Source organism: Dendropsophus ebraccatus, chromosome 12, assembly GCF_027789765.1.
Source record: "Dendropsophus ebraccatus isolate aDenEbr1 chromosome 12, aDenEbr1.pat, whole genome shotgun sequence".
In the NCBI taxonomy this organism is placed as follows: Eukaryota; Metazoa; Chordata; class Amphibia; order Anura; family Hylidae; genus Dendropsophus; species Dendropsophus ebraccatus.
In genome coordinates, this window is record NC_091465.1 from 67,109,413 (window position 1) to 67,132,328 (window position 22,916).

The following is a 22,916-nucleotide window of genomic DNA, read 5'->3' on the forward strand; positions in this document are numbered from 1 at the left end:
ACAATGGCCAGCAATGCCTCTAAGGTAGCATAGCTTCATGATAGAATATTCTACAATGTTATTAAAAGAGTCATCCAAAATTAGAAAAGTGTGGCCCCTTTTTTTTTCCAGAGACAGCACCGCTCTTGTCTCCAGTTTGGGTGCAGGTTTTGCAACTCAGTTCCATTGAAGTGAATGGAGCTTAATTGCAAACCGCACCTGAACTGGAGACAAGAGTGGGGCTGCTTCTAGAAGATAGTAGTCCCAACTGGAAAGAATTTTTCTTGAGTTGTGATGACGTCACGGACTAGTCATTAGGACTTATGGACTAGTCGCTCAGCTAGTCAGTGACTGGAGCAGCGTCCCGCCCGAGTCACTAGCTGGCTGAGCGGCCAGTCCATTAGCCGGGTCGTGACATATTAGCTCCATAGATCCCAGTGCCTGACGGGGGACCCACGGCCGGTCCTGCTACTTAATGCGGGCACGGGGAGAGGTAAGTTAGTACTTATAATTAATTTCCCCCCTGCCCGTGCTAGCTGCCGAATTTTGTAATTTGAAGCACTACTCCTTTAGGAGACTGTCCACTGTATCACAGATCTATACATCTGTATATGTCCCAATAATGATGGGCAGACTAGGGATTCCTTGTTCCCACCAGAGGAGATGCTTTTGGGAAACCCCATCCATCTATACATCCATTACTAATAGCATCGTAATGATTATTGTTATCCAACACACCGGGCATATTACCGGTAATATCTTCTAGGATAAATGTCATCTTCCCATTGGGGTACAGTCACACATCCAGGTTTTTAATAGTAGTTACTTGAATACATCATCATAAATAGAGGGAACATAAATGAAGTCTATTGAATAATTGCAATAAAAAACCTGAACGTGTGAACACACCCAAAGTAATAGACCCAAGTGGTAATGTCTCTATACGGTCTCGTGTTTTCCTGCACCTCTGAGCCCCTGGAGGAGCTTCTGTTACCCTGGGCGGCCAGTCTGACCCTGAGCAGATGTAAATCTCTCATTCTGGCACCATCAGCAGTGTTTTTATCACTGGAGTACAATACTGTAATGCCTTTCACAGACCCATAAGACTTTGGCATTACTTAAGTCAATCGATCTGACAAATAAAATGTTGCAGATGTAAAATATCTCTCTTTTTATGTATTTCTGGTAACGCTAGAATGTTGCAGCCCTGGTCAGCCTTGTCAAGGTCAGAAAGAGCTGGCATTGTGTTCCTTCTTACAGATGCAGTAGAGCTGGGCCTGTCAGACGTAGCAGGGCTGGGGCAAACCTCTTTCTTACTTAGGACTAGTATTATGTTCATTAACATGTTCATTATCACAATGTTACTGTACACATTCAGCTCTGCTACATCTCTTACAATGATCTCAAAAGGCTGGCTACCATTGTGCAGTCTCATGAGGATTTACAGACAGTTTATTAAAAGGTTGTGCTAAAAAAAATAAAAATAAAAATCTTCCATAATCTAGTATTTCCTTTCTCATACTAGCTGAATGTACTGCAGGACCAGAGCAGAAAGTGACGTAAGCCCCGTAGCCCAGCATGTCCTGATAGCAACTGACTGCGATCCCTGAGCCACTGCTGTGCAGTATGCTGCACCAAATACTGAGGAGTGCAACCTAGAGATGCACTACATGTCTAAGCATGGCCGCGCTGGGAATGCAGGGGCTCCAATGACTTTAGTAGCTACAGGTTGTCTATGCATAGAATCCAGCTCTGCTGCATTAAAGTGCAATGACCTAGGCAATGTCATATCCTATGCTGGCAAGGCTGAGGCTGGACTGTGTAAATCAGACCCATCCTGACTAAGAGAAGACATAGTAATTACTCATCCTATACCCCAGAACACTTGGGCAGTCTTAGTGTCTATGCTCTGCATGATGCACTGCAGTATATGCATTGCAGGTAATATATACTGCAGTAAGACCCAGGATGGAGGCAGCTCCTACAAGGAGATGGGACTGGGATGAAATGCGTCACTTTGCATAGAAATGGCCGGTAGTTGTGGTGAAGCTTCTAATCAGCATCGTCCTAAATCCATTAAAAGGCAGCATTAACCGTATCTACGCTCCTCATACACACATTTCCCAGTTTATATTCCTGCAGCAGAAGGAAGGGGAAGATTAGCTCGGTGGCATTAGCTGCAATAACAGCAAAAACTGATTTGATGCCCAGTGGGAAGCCTGTGTTAGTTGTGCATTAAATATTACAGAATAAATTGTAAGCTCCTTGGGGAGAGACTTCGTTCTATTAAAGGGACAGCGTCATCTATTTTTAGAAACAGCGGGCAGCAACTTTCTCTGCTCCCTGTGGGCCTGATGCCTGACATCCATGTCAAAATGTAATCTCAGTCTTAAAGGGGGGTTTCCCGGCTAAATTTAGGGGTGATTTATCCTCAGGATAAGTAATCAATACCTGATTGGTGAGGGGTCAATACCCAGCACCACCACTGATCAGCATTTTGCAGGACTGTAGCACCCATATTCACAGAGAACAAAAGCAGACAGCTCCATACATTGTGTAGTGGCTGTGCTGGGTTACTGCAGCTCAGCTCCCATTGAAGTGAATAGGACCACTACATGAAGGAAAGAGCTGTACTCTCATGTACAGTATGCCAGTGACTGGTGAGGTTCCAGGTCCTGGCACCCCTCATACCGTGAGTCCTTTATTAAAATAATTTTATTGTCTGAAAGCAAAATTTTCCTGTTTTTACCCAGTTATTCCCTTATATAAAGCAGATAATCATACAATGTAAATGGGATGAATTGCATAATAGCCACGCATGCTTAAAGGGGTTATCCAGGATCAGAAAAACATGGCCACTTCTTTCTAGAAACAGCACCACTCTTGACTCCAGTTTGGGTGGGATATTACAATGACGCTCCATTCACTTCAATGGAACTGAGTTGCAAAAACTGCACCCAAACCGGAGACAAGAGTGGTGTCTCGAGAAAATGGCCATGTTTTTCTAACCTCTTTAAAGGTAGAGTCGATTTCCCCTCTAATATTTCTATAGGTGCCATCAGCAGAACACAGACACCATATGCAGCAGTCTGTATTCTGTTATTTTAATACTGAAACATATTGCCCCAATGGTAGCATATCATGACAGTCTATGACCCAGTACAGGCTGCCATAATAATAATTCAAACACCCAGCAAATATGTCACCAGCATTCAGCATCATTCTATGGAGAATTAGATACATGGAGCAATGCCATGGGGCACCTGCATATGTGACTGCCTCTTGTCTCTCTAGTTTATTGTTGGATCACTCCATCCTGTTCAGGTCAGATTATAATATAGATTGTGGAATAATCACTTATGTAATTCTTGAATACAAAGATGTAAGTTTCCCCATAACCACAGGAGAAACATCCTCCTGAACCTGACTCATAATGGGTATGGGGTTCCTGACATTCCCTTGAGGGCAGACGTTAGGGGCAAGGTGTCCAATAGAGGGTATTCTTGAACCGTCATTTGGCTGACAATGATTTGTGATACAGTAAGTGAATGGGAGAAAGAGAGAAAATAAATAAATATAGAGAAATACATTAGAAAATTATATAGAGAGAAAGAGGAGATATGTGATAGATATATGAGATAGATTAGACAGGTAGATATGGTATAGATAGATAGACAGACAGACAGACAGATAGATAGATAGATAGGAGATAGATAGATAGATAGATAGATAGATAGATAGATGATAGACAGATAGATAGATAGATAGATAGATAGATAGATAGATAGATAGATAGATAGAAAATACCACGACACTCAAAAAGTAATGAAAAAAGCGCATGTACTTTGATATATACTTCAGCATCTGTGGTCACAGAGATGCACTGCACTATTTTTTGCAACGAGTGCCGCATTCCATATGTCTTTTTTTTTTTAGATAGATAGATAGATAGATAGATAGGAGATAGATAAATAGATAGATAGATAGATAGGAGATAGATAGATAGATAGGAGATAGATAGATAGGAGATAGATAGGAGATAGATAGATAGATGAATAGATAGATAGATAAGAGATAGATAGATAGATAGATAGATAGATAGATGATAGATAGATAGATAGATAGATAGGAGATAGACAGACAGATAGGCAATGATAAAGAGGAGATAGATGGTGATAGAAGTATCTAAGCTGCTGTTATGTCTCTATAGCACACAGAATGCTGAGGATTAGGTTACTTTCTTACCTTGATCCTCCGCACCACTTTCAGGAACATTATGGTTTATTAGATATGTAAATGGACTCATTTACATATCTACCACCCTCAGTGCACCAATCCCTCTCTTACTAATGAATATTCATCCGGTGCTCTGCAGTGATAAGTGCTAGAGTGATGTCACTGCAGAGCATTGCCCTAATATTCATTAGCAGGGCGAGCCAGCTGGGGCGGATCGGTGCACTGAGGGCGGTAATCCCACCACCAGTGCACTATGCCACCTTATTTGCATAGGAAATAAAGCACGAATTTCCCAAAAATTGCACTGAGGACCAAGGTAAGAACTTACCTTCATCCTCAGCACCCTGTGCACTTAAGGGATTAGGTGCTTCTAACCTGCTATTAGTTTCCCTTTAATGTCTCTCTATAAAGATGTGGATGTTATGGAAATAGAATCAGGAGGGTAATAACAGGTTAGTGTTACACTGTATAGATCCATATTATACAAACATCCTCCTGCAAACATCCTTGTATCCTTTTTCTTTTATGCAAATCTATACGGTGAGCAGTAAGCATGGTTTCATTCAGTGTAGCACTGATACACAACAGCGAGAGGCCGAAAGTATAGACTATGGTCTAGTACACTGTATACAGCCATTCGCACCCTGTGGCATTCTGGCTGCTATAAAACTACAACTTTTATCAGTACATCGACTATCAGGGCATGCTGGGTGTGTTAGTGCTGTAACAGCTACAGTTGTTGGGTGGACACCACTGGTCTATAATGGACAGAGAGATATACAATATACAGGACTCCATCTCTGTAAAGTGAAGACTTGTCTTTGCAATTATAATAAATAATACATTGGAGAATTGGCATGGCAAGGGAGAAGAAGAGATCCGGAGTGGTCACCACTCATGGCCAGATACTACACAGCCACCCATATACATTCAGGGGATCCTGGCATGCGTCACCTGTTTATTAGGAGAACATAGAAATCCCTAATGAAGGATTCTAATAGGAGTGGTGTAGAGTGCTTCCGCCTTAATAAAGATTGCTAAGATATTGCTTTGAGTTGTGATAGATGGATAGATAGAAAGATGAGTACATGTGTTAGGTAGATAGCATGATATGTGAAAGGGCATTGTATTAGAAATATCCAGCTGTGGCAGCTTAGGAGCTAGATATATAGAAGGAAGGAAATGTAAAATGTATGTGATGGATGGCTATGAGATAGATAGATAGATAGATAGATAGGAGATAGATGATAGATAGATAGATAGATAGATAGATAGATAGATAGATAGGAGATGGATGATAGATAGATAGATAGATAGATAGATAGATAGATAGATAGGAGATGGATGATAGATAGATAGATAGATAGATAGATAGATAGATAGATAGATAGATAGATAGATAGATAGGAGATAGATGATAGATAGATAGATAGATAGATAGATAGATAGATAGATAGATAGATAGGAGATGGATGATAGATAGATAGATAGATAGATAGATAGATAGATAGATAGATAGATAGATAGGAGATAGATGATAGATAGATAGATAGATAGATAGATAGATAGATAGATAGGAGATAGATAGATAGATAGATAGATAGATAGATAGATAGATGATAGATAGATAGATATATAGATAGATAGATAGATAGATAGATAGATAGATAGGAGATGGATGATAGATAGATAGATAGATAGATAGATAGATAGATAGAAGATAGATAAATAGATAGATAGGTAGATAGATAGATAGATAGATAGATAGATAGGATATAGATCAATAAATAGATGTCAGACATAGTCATTACATGTCAGTGCTGTGACAGTACTCCAATGAAACTGTATCTGCGAGTGAGCACAGCCAGAAACAGATTGATAAGACAGACAGATTGATAGATAGAAAGAAAGAAAGATAATGGAGGGATAGACAGATAGATAAAAGATAGATAGATAGATAGATAGATAGATAGATAGATATTATCTATCTATCTATCTATCATCTATCTATCTATCTATCTATCTATCTATCTATCTATCTATCTATCTATCTATCTCATATCTATCTAATCTCCTCTATATCTCCTGTATCTTCCGCTCAGTGACTCCTTGCTGCATGTGAGCTCCCCTGTCTATATGATCTATATGAAGGCTATGAGTGCAATCCTGAGAATTTCTGCTCAGTTATAAGGAGACACAATCATTCCCATGATGACATAACATACCTCTAGGCTGATGCTAAAAATAAAAGCAGAGACAAAAAGGGAATCTTTAATTAGGGCGAATAGGAGGCTTTAATTTTTATGAGTTATGGAAATCTGTGCCATACCAAAGTCATTATAGTTGCAGGTAATAGTTTGATCATATTAACTTGCGAAAAAAAAAGAAAATATATTTTTTTTAATTAAAAATTGTTAAAACCGGATTGAATATTCGAGGGCCATCTAATTAATGAAGACTACAGAAGCTGCCTTCTACCCAGCGTCAGTAGGCAGGCAAGTTTTACTTAAGGCCAAATTGTGTCCTGATTCATAATTAATGCTTTACATCCACAGTCCCCCATCTTTCTGATAACAGTCTCTAGCTAAGTTTTGGCAAATTAAACTCCCAAGCACAAATGAGCATAAAAATGATGGAAGGTGATAAAGTAATTAACAAAATCACATACTTAAGGGATCCCGACTCTACTGAAATCATATATGTAAATTCAGAAAACACATACAGAAACACATGCTATGGAAATCTGGTTCAGAATACACTGCTCAGAGTCCAATGTCTCTAGGCTGCAGGCATACCATGTGACCTCAGAGTCCAATGTCTATAGGCTGCAGGAATATCATGTGATCTCACAGTCCAATGCCTCTAGACTGCAGAGATGGCATGTGACTACAGAGTCCAATGTCTCTAGGCTGCAGGCATACCATGTGACCTCAGAGTCCAATGTCTATAGGCTGCAGGAATATCATGTGATCTCACAGTCCAATGCCTCTAGACTGCAGAGATGGCATGTGACTACAGAGTCCAATGTCTCTAGGCTGCAGGCATACCATGTGACTAGGGATGGTCCAAACCCTCCGAGGTTCGGGTTCGTATGAACCCGAAAACTCGGCATCAGATTCCTGCTGTCTGCCCGCTCCGTGGAGCGGGTGGATACAGAGGGAGGACCGCCTGGAAAACTGGGATACAGCCTATGGCTATGGCTGTATCCCAGTTTTCCAGGTGGTCCTCCCGCTGGATCCGCCCGCTGCACGGAGCAGGCAGACAGCGAAAATCATTACTGAGAGTTCGGTTTCATACGAACCTGAACCGAACTCGGTTCGGACCATCCCTACATGTGACCCATGCCATGTGACCTCAGAATCCAATGTCTATAGGCTGCAGGCATACCATGTGACCTCAGAGTCCAATGTTTATAGGCTGCAGGCATACCATGTGACCTCAGAGTCCAATGTCCATAGGCTGCAGGAATATCATGTGATCTCACAGTCCAATGCCTCTAGACTGCAGAGATGGCACGTGACTAGAGTCCAATGTCTCTAAGCTGCATGCATACCATGTGACCCATACCATGTGACCTCAGAATCCAATGTCTATAGGTTGCAGGCATACCTTGTGACCTCACAGTCCAATGTCTCTAGGCTGCAGGAATATCATGTGATATCACAGTCCAATGCCTCTAGACTGCTGAGATGGCACGTGACCACAGAGTCCAATGTCTCTAGGCTGCAGGCATACCATGTGACCCATACCATGTGAACTCAGAATTCAATGTCTATAGGCTGCAGCTGCAGGCATACCTTGTGACCTCACAGTCCAATGTCTCTAGGCTGCAGGAATATCATGTGATATCACAGTCCAATGCCTCTAGACTGGAGAGATGGCACGTGACCACAGAGTCCAATGTCTCTAGGCTGCAGGCATGCCATGTGACCTGAGTATCCAATGTCTTTAGGCTGCAGGAATATCATGTGATATCACAGTCCAATGCCTCTAGACTGCAGAGATGGCACGTGACCACAGAGTCCAATGTTTCTAGGCCGCAGGCATGCCATGTGACCTGAGTATCCAATGTCTCTAGGCTGCAGGCATGACATGTGACCCCCAGTATCTAGTGTCTTTAGGTTACAGGAATGTCATGTGATCTGAGGTGCCAATGTCTCTAGCTGCCGAAATGTTATGTGACCTGAGCATCCAATGTCTCTACCTGCAGGAATGTCATGTGACCTGAGCATCTAATGTCTCTAGCTGCAGGAACGTCATGTGACCTGAGCATCCAATGTCTCTAGCTTCAGGAATGTCATGTGACCTGAGCATCCAATGTCTCTAGCTGCAGGAATGTCATGTGACCTGAGCATCTAATGTCTCTAGCTGCAGGAACGTCATGTGACCTGAGCATCCAATGTCTCTAGCTTCAGGAATGTCATGTGACCTGAGCATCCAATGTCTCTAGCTTCAGGAATGTCATGTGACCTGAGCATCCAATGTCTCGAGCTGCAGGAATGTCATGTGACCTGAGCATCCAATGTCTCTAACTACAGGAATGTCATGTGACCTGAGACACCGATGTCTCTAGCTGCAGAAATGTCATGTGACCTGAGACACTGATGTCTCTAGGCTGCTGGAAAAATTCACAGAACTCACGGCACTGTAAAATACTGTATAGGTGAAAATGAAGTTCACATATTTAGTCTATGTTCAATGCTTTAACCCCAGTGAGGTCTTTCTCAAGTTTCTGTTTCACATGTTTCGGCCTGAAACGTTGCTTTCAAGGGAAACAGAGAGGGCCCATAAAGTCTCTCTTCCCCTTATGAAGAGTAAGTAGGTTGCAGCATCTGCTGGTCACTGCAGCATATGTAATGTTTCTAGGCTGCATGGATGTTATGTGACCTTATATCCAATGTCCCCAGGCTTCAGGAATGTCATGTGACCTCATATCCAGTGTCTCTAGGCTGCAGGAATGTCATGTGACCTCATATCCAGTGTCTCTAGGCTGCAGGAATGTCATGTGACCTTGTATCCAATGTCTTTAGGCTGCAGGAATGTCATGTGACCTTGTATCCAATGTCTTTAGGCTGCAGGAATGTCATGTGACCTGGTATCCAATGTTTTTACACTGCAGGAATGTCATGTGAACTGGTATCCAATGTTTTTAGGCTGTGGGAAATGCCATGTGAGTTCCGCATCCAGTGTCTCTAGGCTACAGGAATGTCATGTGACGCTAGCAATCAATGTCTCTAGACTGCAGAAGTGTCATGTGATGTCAACATCCAATGTCGCTAAGATGCAGGAATGTCATGTGATATCAGCACCCAGTATCTCTAGGCTAGGGATGGGAAGCCTACAAACCTTCTTTTAGCTATTGCAAAACTACAATTCCCATCAGGCCTGAAACTGTAGTTTTGCAACAGCTGGCATGCCGTAGATTCCCTTTCCCTGCTCTAGGCTGCAGGAACGTCATGTGACATCAGCACTTTGCATAGATGCCCTAGCCTGTGTATATGACATAAAATCAGATTATTAACCCTATTAACGAAAAAGAAGTGATGGTACGTAGAGTGCTGCAGAGTACGTCGGCACTATGTAAATTCTGGGTAAATCTGGCATTTACATTGAAATCGCTTCTCCTGCACTGAACCCCCGCTGCTGCTCTATGATGTGTAGATCTGTGGAGACGTCATGATACTGCAATGCTGTACAATGCAGTATACCACTACAGTATAGCAGTCGTGCTCTATACGGCACCTCTGACAGGGCATGTGTCTCATGAGTGTATGCCGGTATTTACTGGCTATCCACTAAATTACCAAAAAGTACTGATATCAATTTTTTTTCGCAATGCAGAGCTGTAATCTGAATGGTTGTTGTGGTCTATAAGGAGAGTCTTTCTGTAGATTGTAAATTGAGACCCTTTTTTTTTAGAATTTACAGAGACATTGGTAGCATAAACTATTGACAGAGGAGCTGAACAGAATGATGTATAACTTACATTGTTCTGTGCCTCTGATTTGGAGATATCCCCCTGAATAACCCCCCTGAAAAATAAAGAAGGACAATAACTAGTCCTCCCAATTATGTGCATGAACTTAGTAGTCCTGGATATTCATGAGCATCAGCACAATCTGCCCACCAGCCACTGATTGGCAGTTATCCATCTATAGGCAAACACTTGTCAATCAGCAGCCAAAGGGCAGAGGGAGCAGTGTGACACAAAGACCATTCTTCCCATATCGGGAGATCGACTGAACATAAGGATGTAAGTAATACACCGATCTGTTCAGCAGTTGTCAGTAGTTTATGCTGCCCTCATTTAAAGCAGCATAAACCAATTGACATATTCCCTTTAAGGAGGCACATACAGTCGAATACTATTGTGAGGCAGGGAGTTTTTTGCTTTCTGTCCATCTCTTCAATGTCTTTGACAACAGGCCTGTAGTATACGAGAGCACAGGACAGATGGGTATGATGATATCACTGCATCAGATCCGCCTATACGGAAATCCCTCCTCCTCTACCAGACTACCATCACATTGGGAAAAAGATAGCTGCATACACTGCTAGACCTGCTGAACTATGCTGTCCTGTGCACAACCCCCACTATACACTGATCTGTCCAACAGATCGTCTCACTACCTTAAGGTGCAGTACTACTACTGAGCAGGAACACTAAGGTAGTACCATTACTGAGTGCGGGACACAGTTACTGTGTGGAGAGAATAAATGCTGCAGTTAATGTGAACTAGGTACAGGTTTATGTGAGCTGGGGTAAATGTTGGCATGTCAGCATAATGGTTTGCCAACATATAGCAACCTGCACCCGAGCCATACCCATTCATTTCAATGGACCATTGAATTCATTGAATACCACTGAGTGTATATTGTAATGTGGTCAGTACATGGCAGTTAACTGTTTTGCTAGTATTTCAATATGTACATTTCGGTTGGGTTCACACTACGTATATTTCAGTCAGTATTGTGGTCCTCATATTGCAACCAAAACCAGGAGTGGATTAAAAACGCAGAAAGGATCTGTTCACACAATGTTGAAATGGAGTGGATGGTCGCCATTTAATGGCAAATATTTGCTGTTATTTTAGAACAACGGCCGTTATATTGAAATAATGGCAGTTATTTACTGTTATATGGCGGCCATCCACTCAATTTCATTGTGTGAACAGATCCTTTCTGTGTTTTTAATCCACTCCTGGTTTTGGTTGCAATATGAGGACCACAATACTGACTGAAATATAAGTAGTGTGAACCCAGCCGAAATGTTTTGCAGTAATACATGTGAACATAGCCTGAATAGGCACCGATACTAGGGATGGGCTTTTTCTATGCAATACTTTGAGGGACACAAAGGGGGCACTAAGGAGCCATTATTACCATGTGGCACACTAAAGTAAGCAGCAAACTCTGCAGAGAAGTGTTGTGGTCAAGAGACAATGTGATGGACAGAAAAGTGAAAGGGTAGGACACCATGCAAAAAAAGACGTCGTCTATATATCACAGGACTCAGCTGTTTTGTAGCCTCTTATAAGGGCTATGGTGAAATTATACTTTGCAGCTTGCTACAGTCCTAAGAAAGATGACAGCCCGCATAGCCTATAGTCCTAGCATAGGCTCCCTTGCACATTCCCATGTTTTATAAATCCATAACACAGCACCTAAAGAGCAACAAAAAGATTAAAATAAAACTAAGGGTAGCTTCACACACACCGTATCGCAGTGGATTTTTATGCAGAGTATCTGCAGCAGATTTGATCTAAATAACTGAACACAGCAACAAATCTGCACCATCAAATCTGCTGCGGATCCTGTATGTGTTAATGCATCCTGAATGTAAATTCTCTTGTCCGTTTTTATACCAATCTGACTTACTAAAATTAGTGGATAACTCAGCGTAAAAAAAAGGGTCACCCCGCCATGTCTTTACTACAAGTAGAGCTGAAGAAACTATGTCCAAACGTTAATGTAAACGTTTTGCATATGGTAACACTTTAAGGAGATAGTCACGAAGTATACGGAAGTTATGTTAGGTGAGTGCATTACTATGATAACAATACCGCTCTTATGTACTGAGAAATAATGAAGTCTATTCATGCTTAGTAAATAAAGGCCATTCTACAGCGATGAAAGCTTCCATTTGGCAATGTAAAGGCTGATGTATAAGATGTTTATTTAGTCATACATCCTGCTTTATGGCATGGCATAAATAGTCTCATCTCAATAGACTCATTTGCCTATGGATGTAAGTGGATCCCTATAGAAATGATTATGAAAGCATAACCCTATATGTTGACTTAAAGGGGGGAGGGTGTGTTTTTTTTCTATGAAGAGTGTTATGATGATGAGCTGATCATAGGGGGTCCCCAGTGATCAACTGTAATCTGCGGATTAACCCCTTCCTACTAAATCATGTATAGGTGTGTCACAGAACGTTTTATATGATATCGGTTATCCAAAAGTGTAAAAGTCAAATGATAACTAGTGGAGATAATGAACATCCCTATTAATCACAATAATGGGGGTCCTGAGTGAATGGAGATGGAGCAACAGAGTAAATGGCCATGTGTTCTATTCACTCTCTATGGGATGGATGATCACCCTGTGAATTATGCCGTACGTGTATCCCCTTAATAGCCTCTGATCCTGACCATTTACCCCCTTAGGTGCCACAGTCAATAGTGACCAAAGCATCTAAGTAGTTAGAAGAACAGAGAGATGGGGCCACTTGTGACATAACTGCAAGGGGTGAAACCAATGGGTTTCCATGACAACTGAGGCCTAATAAAGATCATTAGGTCTCATCAAGCCAAATCCTCTAGGCTAAAAAAAAGGCTGTCTATCTATCTAATATATATATACTTTTTTTAGTCCTCCTAGGAACTTTTATCAACAATTATTTAATTCTTTGTACAAATCAATGCAATGCTACTGTATTACATTGATCTGTGATCTCAACACTCGCTTGGTATTGCTACAACCACAATGACCCATACTATACAACTGCTGTTAATAATTCCACACTGTGAACACTATAAGAATAAAAACTAAAAAAAAAAACACAATGCCAGAATGGCTGTTTATTCTGCCTTCCACAAAAATTTAATAAAAGGAATAAAAAATTATTATCAGAATTAGTTAAAAATTATTTGTCAGAATATGGTGACACAGAAACAAATCTTTGTTTTAGTGTGTGTGTGTGGGGGGGGGGGGGGGGTAGTCTTTATTCTGCTTAGTCCTTAAAGGGTAATCTGTGAGCTGTTTCATGCTGCCTGAACCATGGAAGACTTCCAAGTTACCTCTGTACAGTCATATATGATTCACTCTACAGCATTTCAATGGTAACATATTTAAGAGCTCTAATAATAGTAAAGGAACTCTGAGTCTTCGGGGTGGTCCCTTCTGGCTTCTTCCTGCTCCACTGGAACTGATTGATCAATCTCCTTCTTTACCCAAATAAGAAGAGACTGATCAATCATGGTGGTGGTGGTACCATTGGGGATGGCTAAGATGACTTGGAGCTCAGTTCCCTACAGGTTTCATCAATGCAGGGAGCCTGTAGGTGTTTTATGCTGTCTGTGGGCCGGGCAGCATGGAACTGATGACAAGTTCCCTTGGTTACATTGTCAGTAAATGCTCTGTAGTGCCATCACAGAAGAAATGAAGCAATGTATGTTGCCCCTTAAAACAATGTCAGCCTGTGTATGGGCTGTATTGTATGACCATCTCTACAGAGTAGAGATGAGTGCAACTCGAGCATGTTCAACTCTGTTCATTCGGTATTTGAATATCGGTGGTTGAAGAAGTTGGATGCAGCCCTAGGGAGTCTGGAAAAACATGGATACAGTCTATGGCCTATGGCTGTATCCATGTTTTCCAGGCAGCCCTAGGGCTTCATCCAATTTCTTCAGCCACCGGTATTCAAATGCCGAATCTGACTCGAGCATGTTCTAGTTACAGTATGCTCATCTCTACTGCCCAATAAGAGCGCCCATCAACAACGTAAAAGTCAATTGGTATTTGTTTAAAAAAACATTTCATATGAACCAATAACTCATGGTGAGGAGCCACTGGGGCAATCGGTGGATTATTTAGGTGACCATTGACTTTTATCATAGTTGGCAACACATCATCCATTCATATAGGGTGTAGTGCCGCTGACTAATAATGACTTGTAAGTTTATAATCCTGACAATCTGCCAATAAATGATTCTCATATGTCGGCTGATTGCTGGATCCATTACATGGGGATAATGGCAGTCCTTAGCATTGCCACGCAAGGTCCTCCGAAGCATTATCATCTAATATGTCACAATGGTTATATCACTAGAGCTGACCAATAAAGCCTGTCTATGGCAACGAACAGAGGTTATAGATACTGAACCCAAACTTATGTGCTAAAGGTCTTTTTTTGGGGGGGGGGGATCCTTAAAAGGTTGGGTTAGGTTAGTGAATGTATTAATTTCCTTTCTTAAATCCTTAAAAGCAAAGGTCTGAGGCCTATGTGTACCAGTAAGACCTGCAGTATGCAAACCAGGATAGCTAGAACAGGGCTGGCCGTGTTGTAAAGTTTCACCGTATAGTATACAGTAAAGTTCTGCCCTATAGGAAATGTCACAGGACTGAGTTTGTCACTTTGTTGCATATGGCAAAGTATAATTTGTAGTTTCCGTCTCTGTTCACACTCATCAGTCTTTTCCTTTCCATTATAGACTCCAGTATTTGTGATGGCAAGAACAGTGTACTCTGCAGTATTATTCTTGCCATTAAAGAGGTTTTTTTTAACGCTACAAAAACATGGCCACTTTCTTCCAGAGACAGCATAACTCTTGTCTCCAGTTCCGATGTGGTTTCCAATTAAGCTCCATTCACTTCAATAGAACGGAGTTACAAAACCTACACCCAAACTGGAGACAAGAGCAGTGCTGTCTCTGGAAGAAAGCGGTCATATTGCCGTAGCACTGGATAACCCCTTTAAAAATTCAAGAACTCCCAACTTAAATGTTATAAACGCCTTAAAAAAATCTGATCTTTTATAGGAAATCTTGTTCCATTTAATAATGGTTCTATCACAGCTGATAGGGCCCTAGTGTGAACAGAGGCACATACACGTTAGGTTAATGTCAGTTGAACCAGCCATTTTCTGACAGTCTATCTGTGTATGGGGGGCTCCCGACCCTCCCTTCAGGTAAGAGAAGAATTGGTCAGGTTAATGCCTGATTATTTTGTTCTTAAAGGAGAAGTCCGGAAATTTTTTTAAATTAAAGTATTGTATTGCCCCCAAACGTTATACAAATCACCAATATACACTTATTACAGGAAATGCTTATAAAGTGCTTTTTTCCCTGCACTTACTACTGCATCAAGGCTTCACTTCCTGGACAACATGGTGATGTCACTTCCTGGATAACATGGTGATGTCACTTCCTGGATAAAATGGTGATGTCACTTCCTGGATAACATGGTGATGTCACTTCCTGGATAAAATGGTGATGTCACGTCCCGACTCCCAGAGCTGTGCGGGCTTTGCCTGCTGGAGAGGATGATGGCAGGGGGACACTGAGGGACACAGGGCACTGGAGGGACACTGAGCATCCCTCTGCCATCATCCTCTCTAGCAGCCACAGCCCGCACAGCTCTGTGAGTCGGTGCGTGACATCACCATGTTATCCAGGAAGTGACATCACCATGTTATCCAGGAAGTGACATCACCATGTTATCTAGGAAGTGACATTACCATGTTATCCAGGAAGTGACATCACCAAGTTATCCAGGAAGTGAAGCCTTGATGCAGTAGTAAGTGCAGGGAAAAAAAGCATTTTATAAGCATTTCCCATAGTAAGTGTATATTGGTGATTTGTATAACGTTTGGGGGGCAATACAATATTTTAATAAAAATTTTCACTGGACTTCTACTTTAAGGGAGATAAGTTGACGCTTCTCCCCATTTTGACGTGCTCGCTCAGCCAAGGTGAGTGTGCAAGTGTATGGACGGGAGAATTACTGAACACTAGGCAACAGCTATGGTAAGAGCATAGTAAAGGACTGCAGATAAATGTACTGAGTGAACCTATCATGGCCCACAAAGGATACCATTCAATGACAAGTTCACCTCAGCCACATCTGCAGCATCTTGCATTGTGATCCATCTGATTGGTAGATGACATTACACAGCCCTGTCTCCATATGACCCATGTCCATGAATACAGTAATAGGGACCCCTGTGGCTCACTTAATAGAAGCTCCCTTTGTATCCTGAAGTAACAGTGTTCCTTGTTAAGCTCTCACTGTGAGGTGTGGGAATGTGATATGTACAATAGCACCTATGTATAATTTATTACAGCGGTGCAAGTGAATAAAAAACATTCAGGGCCGCATAAAAATCCATCTCTATCCACAATCAATACTGCTGCCTCGGATAAATTCCTAGAGGCTGCTCCACTTCCTAGAGGCAATTTTCTCCCAGAGGTTTCTAACAAATGAACCATGTACAATTTAATGCCTTATATTTAGGGATCCTGCAAATGGGAAAGCCATTGTTTCTAGGGAAGGGACCTTGACATAGCCCTGGTTACACTTTATAAAATGATGTATAGCCTTGCACTGAGTCCTGACCCCCCCACCCCCAATACTCAAGGTAATTAAACTCTGCCGCATGTGCCTGCAATATGCTATAGTAATGCAAATGGCATGGTAATGACCCCCAAACAGCAAAATTACCACTCCAGAGAGACTTTCACCCTCTGTGTCTATTGATTCCTGTCATTTTTTCTTTAAATTTAGAATAAATAGGACGTTTCATTTTAATACACAGATGTAGCAGAGCTGGACATGTCACATAGATAGATAATAGATAGATAGATAGATAGATAGATAGATAGATAGATAGATAGATAGATAGATAATAGATAGATAGATAGATAGATAATAGATAGATAGATAGATAGATAGATAGATAGATAGATAGGAGATAGATAGATAGATAGATAGATAGATAGATAGATAGATAATAGATAGATAGATAGATAGATAGATAGATAGATAGATAGATAGATAGATAGATAGATAGATAGACGTTGTGTTGTGCAGAATGACTAAGGCTTTGACAAACTCAGCTCTGCTAAATCTGTTATTCAAAATGTGTTTTTTTCAGACGAATTGTATTTCTAAGATAATTTCCGGCATCTAGCGAGGATGTGCAGTTTCTGGCTTCGTCTTAGAACGGCGTATTTGTCATCCTTTCCCAGGCGAAGGGCTCTTGGGCTAACATGGATAACCTTAAAAGGAGCTGTATTTGCAGAGCCTGTGAATTGTAGCACTGCAGTTTTGCTTCAGTACCGCGGACAGCTCACAGACGCATTGCTGAACAGTCCCCAAGCTGGGAGATAACTACTAACACATCCCAGATCAGGCCTTAAAGGGGCCCCACACCTAAACTACAAAGAGCATACAGCCAAAGAGCTGCTGTTATCATTCACACCTATGGATGAGAATGGTACGGGAGGGTCTCAGAAATGAAGATACGTGAGATAAAGTAGTAGTCATTGAGTTCTCTAGGACTGCCTACCATTTAGCCATATATTTATCCTGCAAATCGAGATCTGATAAGATTAAAGCCGGAGTGGCTGATAACAGAAAACAAAGGAATGCATTCATGTTATTTTCTATAATCATATATTTACACAGTGCACTGTTCGGGTCACATAACCCTATAAATAAATATTTTCTTTTCTTTTTGAAAAAAATGACACGCCGCCTGATTTTGAGGCTTCCATGGTGGATGAAAGTACATGGAGCAGCTTGTGCTTCTGTGCATAGGCTACATACCGACATGTTGTCTTCAAATCCAATTCTATCACCCTTCTTTTTTTTACCCTTCTTAAATTGTGATTTAATCTCCTGCCCTTAAATGCGTTTTTAATTCCTCTGCTGGATGATTATTTATGCCTTGTGCTATGGACTTTAATCATTTCACGGTTTACAGTACAAGACAATAGATAATTAATCTGAAGAGAAAGCTGGAGGAGGGGGCTGGGGGGAATCTGCAGAGTTAGCTGAAATTCTTGCTGCAGTTTCTCACTTCTTTGAAAGAGGTGCGCACCCTAATGGCGAGAGCTAGGAACTGCATGCTTTTTCTCCTTTTCCACTATAGCATTACTTGTAGTACTAGGCAGTTCTAATGAACTTGGGAGAGGTACAGTTGACCTTTTATATCATTCCTGCAGCCAAACAAGATTTGAAGACTATGATTATTATTAGTAAATGTTATTATAAAGCGGTTTCCCTATTATAAATGGCTTAGGACAGTCCAGCTGACATGGGATGAGAATAGGTCACTGTGTTTCTTTCAATAAGGAACATACATTGTAATATAGTCCCTTAAGCTTGTGGTTACTTGATCACATTAGAGGAGTTCTTAAACGTCTGGCTCAGCTTCAAGCGATGGACACAAATCTAATTGTCGGAGGAAATATTGTCATGGCCCAGTAAACTCAACAAAATCTGAGATTAATAGAGACAAGATAATCCTTACTGCATAGGCCAGCCTATGTGTATCTGATAGAAGCCAATTGCAACTCTATGGCCTGAAGCCTTGCTATCAGATATCACTTTTTCATTGAGACTTTACTGCATGTGGACCCTTTTACGATCTTTGTTAGTCTCCACTGCAGTGCAGTTCCCCATCATACACTACCCCCCAGCTCCCTGGTAGTATACACATCATTTGCTGCTGCAGTGCATGCACATATGCCTATGCCTGCCTCCCAATCTGATGCAATATGCATGCACCAGTAAATACTGATCCCTTATTGTACTGATCATGCACTAAAAACTGCAGGAGTTAAGAGCAATGTATACGTTTAATTAGGACACTTTGATATTCTGCTTATTACAATTGAACAGCGCCATCTACTGTATATGGGTGGAAGTGCACTTTTAGCCTATCGAACGTTTTTTTTTTGGGGGGTACTGATGTTCCAATCATCCGTCAGTTAGAATGCTACTATCATCTGTCATTAGAATGTTACAATCATCCGTCAGTTAGAATGATACAATCATCTGTCAGTTAGAAAGTAACCGTCATCTATCAGTAGAATGCTCCAATCATCCGAGTGTTACAAATGATCCCTCGGAATGTAATTATCGGTCAGAATGTTTACAAATTAACGGTCAGTAGAATGTTTACAAACGGTCAGTAGAATGTTTAGAAATTAACGGTCAGTAGAATTTTTTACAAATCACAGTCAGTACAATGTTCACCAATTAACGGTCAGTAGAACGTTTAGAAATTAGCGGTCAGTAGAATGTTTACAAACCAACGGTCAATAGAATGTTTACAAATTCCGTCAGAATGTTAAAATCCCCCGTCCGTTACAATGTTACAAGCCATTCTATAATAGCTCAGTAATTCTATGTAAAAAAAAATGCACATACAAAGGAGTGGGATACATTACCCTGGCAGCTTTGGAAGAGTAAGGGTCCTCAAAGAGAGCCCAAACTTTTGGCTGGAGCCTCTTCCACCAGCCCAGCTTTCTCCCATCTTCCTGAAGGCAGAGTCTTTTCAGATCCCCATCTTCCTCCTCCTCAGTGGGCTCAGGCGTCTCAAAGCTATCCAGCGCCTCCTCAGCATCTCTATGCTGCCTGTAGTTCATCCAGCAGCAAGCCTCCACATCTGTCTCATCAATCCCCCAAAAAGCCAATTCTTCCTCATAGAGGGGTCCGCAGACATCTGCAGGGCAATGGAGCTTGCCAGTCCTATAGTAGTTCAAGACATAGGCAAATACTTGAGGGTGCCTATCGAAGAAGAACTCATCAGTCTTGGGGTCATAGTCAAAGTTGCTGAAGGCATCAGGCTCCGTGAGCCAGGAAAGTCTTGTTCCTGGCAAGGTTTTGAGGGTACTCCTGTAGGTCTCATGCCTGATGCCACCAACATTAATGACAATCTTGTCGCTGTCCTCGTTTTTGCCCATATCTCCTTTCAAACATGACTTGGAAGGAGGCTTGTTACCAGACTTGCGCCCGCGGAAGGAGGAAACACAAACTGAGCTGATCATAAGTGCCCTGGTTGCTTTTTTTTCTTTTCCTCCTTTTTTTTTTTCCTAGAGAAATCCGCAAGTAGAGATCAGGTTTCACTAGGACATCGAATCGTGTGGCTTCAATGTGGAAGCGTCATCACCCTCAGCTTCAGCACCAACACAACCACCCCCCTCTCTCTCCCTCTCTCTCTCTCTCTCTCACTCACTCTCTGCACCCCCCTCCCCAAAAAGAAGAGACTTTGTACTGAAAGCTGCAAGAAGGGTCCAGCTATAGTCAGTTCTTCATACAGACTCTGTATAGAAAAATAGATGTATCTCTAGATAGGGGTCTACAGAGGGTCTACTGCTAGCACTGAGGTTGGAAGACTAAGGAAGGACATTGGATGGGCACTGTATCCACAGATGGATTTGCTTCTGCTGGAAATCTGTAACAGGAAACAGACAGGTTCATTTATTATTATTATTATTATTATTATTATTATTATTTTCCAACCATAATATCTCATCATCATCATCCTTATTGCATTTTCCTATGTAAACATATACATGCTTGCCTGTCTCATGAGTGGAGCTCTACACCTGCTTTTCATGGCATCTACTGTTCACAATATGGGTTTTGGGACTGTATGGGCTGGATGGACTTTTTTGCTGTTCATAATAGTCATGTACTTTATTTTTTCCATCAAAGTTTGTTGCATGATCAATAATGTTATTACTACTACATATATGTGTAAGTATACAGGGCTCATTGCATTGATTCAGATTGCTGCAGCCCTATATATGCTATATACTGTAGTATGTGTGTCATGTTATAATAATTATTATTATCGGTGAAGCAGAGTGTTATCAAGAGCCTCGGTTCCTTTATGTCTATAGTAATGGGAAGGTTTTACAATTGACACTGTATATGCCCCCCCTCCAATATTAGGACATGTAATGGGGGCAGCTCTGGTGCTGTGCTGGCAGGTAGTAAAAGGCTGAGTGGGCTTTTTCTTGTATGATCAATATGCAGAACACTAATAAGGTAAGTGATCCTGGGGCTCTTCACTATAATGACACGGGCGAGCTCCTGTATATCATCTGCTGCTGCACTGTGACTGCTGCAAGCAGCTCCCTGCAAGTGGGATTCTGCTGAGGCAAGGGAAACCTATCATAGCATGTGCTTGTCCCAGTCATGGAGCTAACTGCCTGGCCTCTGTAGGTACTGGACTCTGCATACATATTTATTCAGATGATACAATGAATATCTATATGTGTATCTCTATCTGTTATCTATCTATCTATCTATCTATCTATCTATCTATCTATCTATCTATCTATCTATCATCTATCTGTCATATACAGTGATATTATCTATCTCATACATCAGTGATTCTATCTATCTAGTTTCTATCTATCTATCTATCTATCTATCTATTTCCTATCTATTATCTATCTGTCATATACAGTGATATTATCTATCTCATACATCAGTGATTCTATCTATCTAGTTTCTATCTATCTATCTATCTATCTATCTATCTATCTATCTATCTATCTATTTCCTATCTATTATCTATCTGTCATATACAGTGATATTATCTATCTCACATATCAGTGATTCTATTTATCTATCTATCTATCTATCTATCTCCTATCTATCTATCTATCTATCTATCTATCTATCTATCTATCTATCTCCTATCTATCTCATATCTCTATCTATCTATCTATCTATCTATCTATCTATCTATCTATCTATCTACCTGTATATCTATCATCTATCTATTATCTATCTATTATCTATCTATTCTTCTTCATCATCTATCTATCTATCCATGTTCTATCTATCTCCTATCTATCTATCTATCTATCTATCTGTCTCCTATCTATCTATCTATCTATCTATCTATCTATCTATCTATCTATCTATCCATGTTCTATCTATCTATCTATCTATCTATCTATCATCTATCTATTCTTTTTCTTCATCTTCTATCTTTCTCCTATCTATCATCTATCATCACCTTTACTATGTCTGTTGTCTATATATATATATATATATATATATATATATATATATATGTTCAGTCTTAATGAAAGAGATGACAACTTCTTAGTGATAATTATGTAAAGTCATGGTAAATGTGGATGGATGGATAGATAGATAGATAGATAGATAGGAGATAGATAGATATGAAGATAAGGAGAGAGAGAGAGAGAGAGAGAGCGAGAGAGAGAGAGAGAGAGAGAGAGAGAGAGAGAGAGAGAGAGAGAGAGAGAGAGAGATGAAATGGATCTGAGCTAGCTATGAGTACATCCCAGGCACTCAGTGTTTCCATCCTGCCTCCATTCTTGCTCCCAGCACACCATCTCCTCTGTACTGTAATTCTGATTAAGTTGATGCTTTTGCAGCATCAGGACCTCAAGGGGAGCTGTAGGTTACAGAGAGAGAGAGAGAGGAGCCTGCAGAGGAAATCTCCCCACACTTGTCCTTGCTCGGCTGCTCACTGAATGATTCGCCCTCTCCCATCTCTGCAGAATATTTCCTTCTTCTTATTATAATTATTATTATGGATAGTATTAATACTAGCAGGGAGATGTTACTGTGCATGCACCTGATACCCTGTGATACAGCAGCCTGCTAAGATTAGCACTGACGTGTGCTCTTCTCATTTCTGC

At 41.0% G+C, this 22,916-nt stretch overlaps 1 protein-coding gene across 7 annotated transcripts in view; it reads right to left on the reverse strand.

The window, feature by feature from the left end:
- Window positions 1–20,273, reverse strand: part of LOC138769231 (voltage-gated potassium channel KCNC1-like) — a 67,729-nt gene extending 47,456 nt beyond the window's left edge. For all 7 annotated transcript variants that reach the window (XM_069947564.1, XM_069947562.1, XM_069947558.1 and 4 more), the window contains exon 1: window positions 19,674–20,273. In XM_069947564.1, coding sequence (XP_069803665.1) covers window positions 19,674–20,273 — 600 coding nt within the window. The remainder of the gene's footprint in view (window positions 1–19,673) is intronic.
- Between the last annotated feature and the right edge of the window lie 2,643 nt (window positions 20,274–22,916).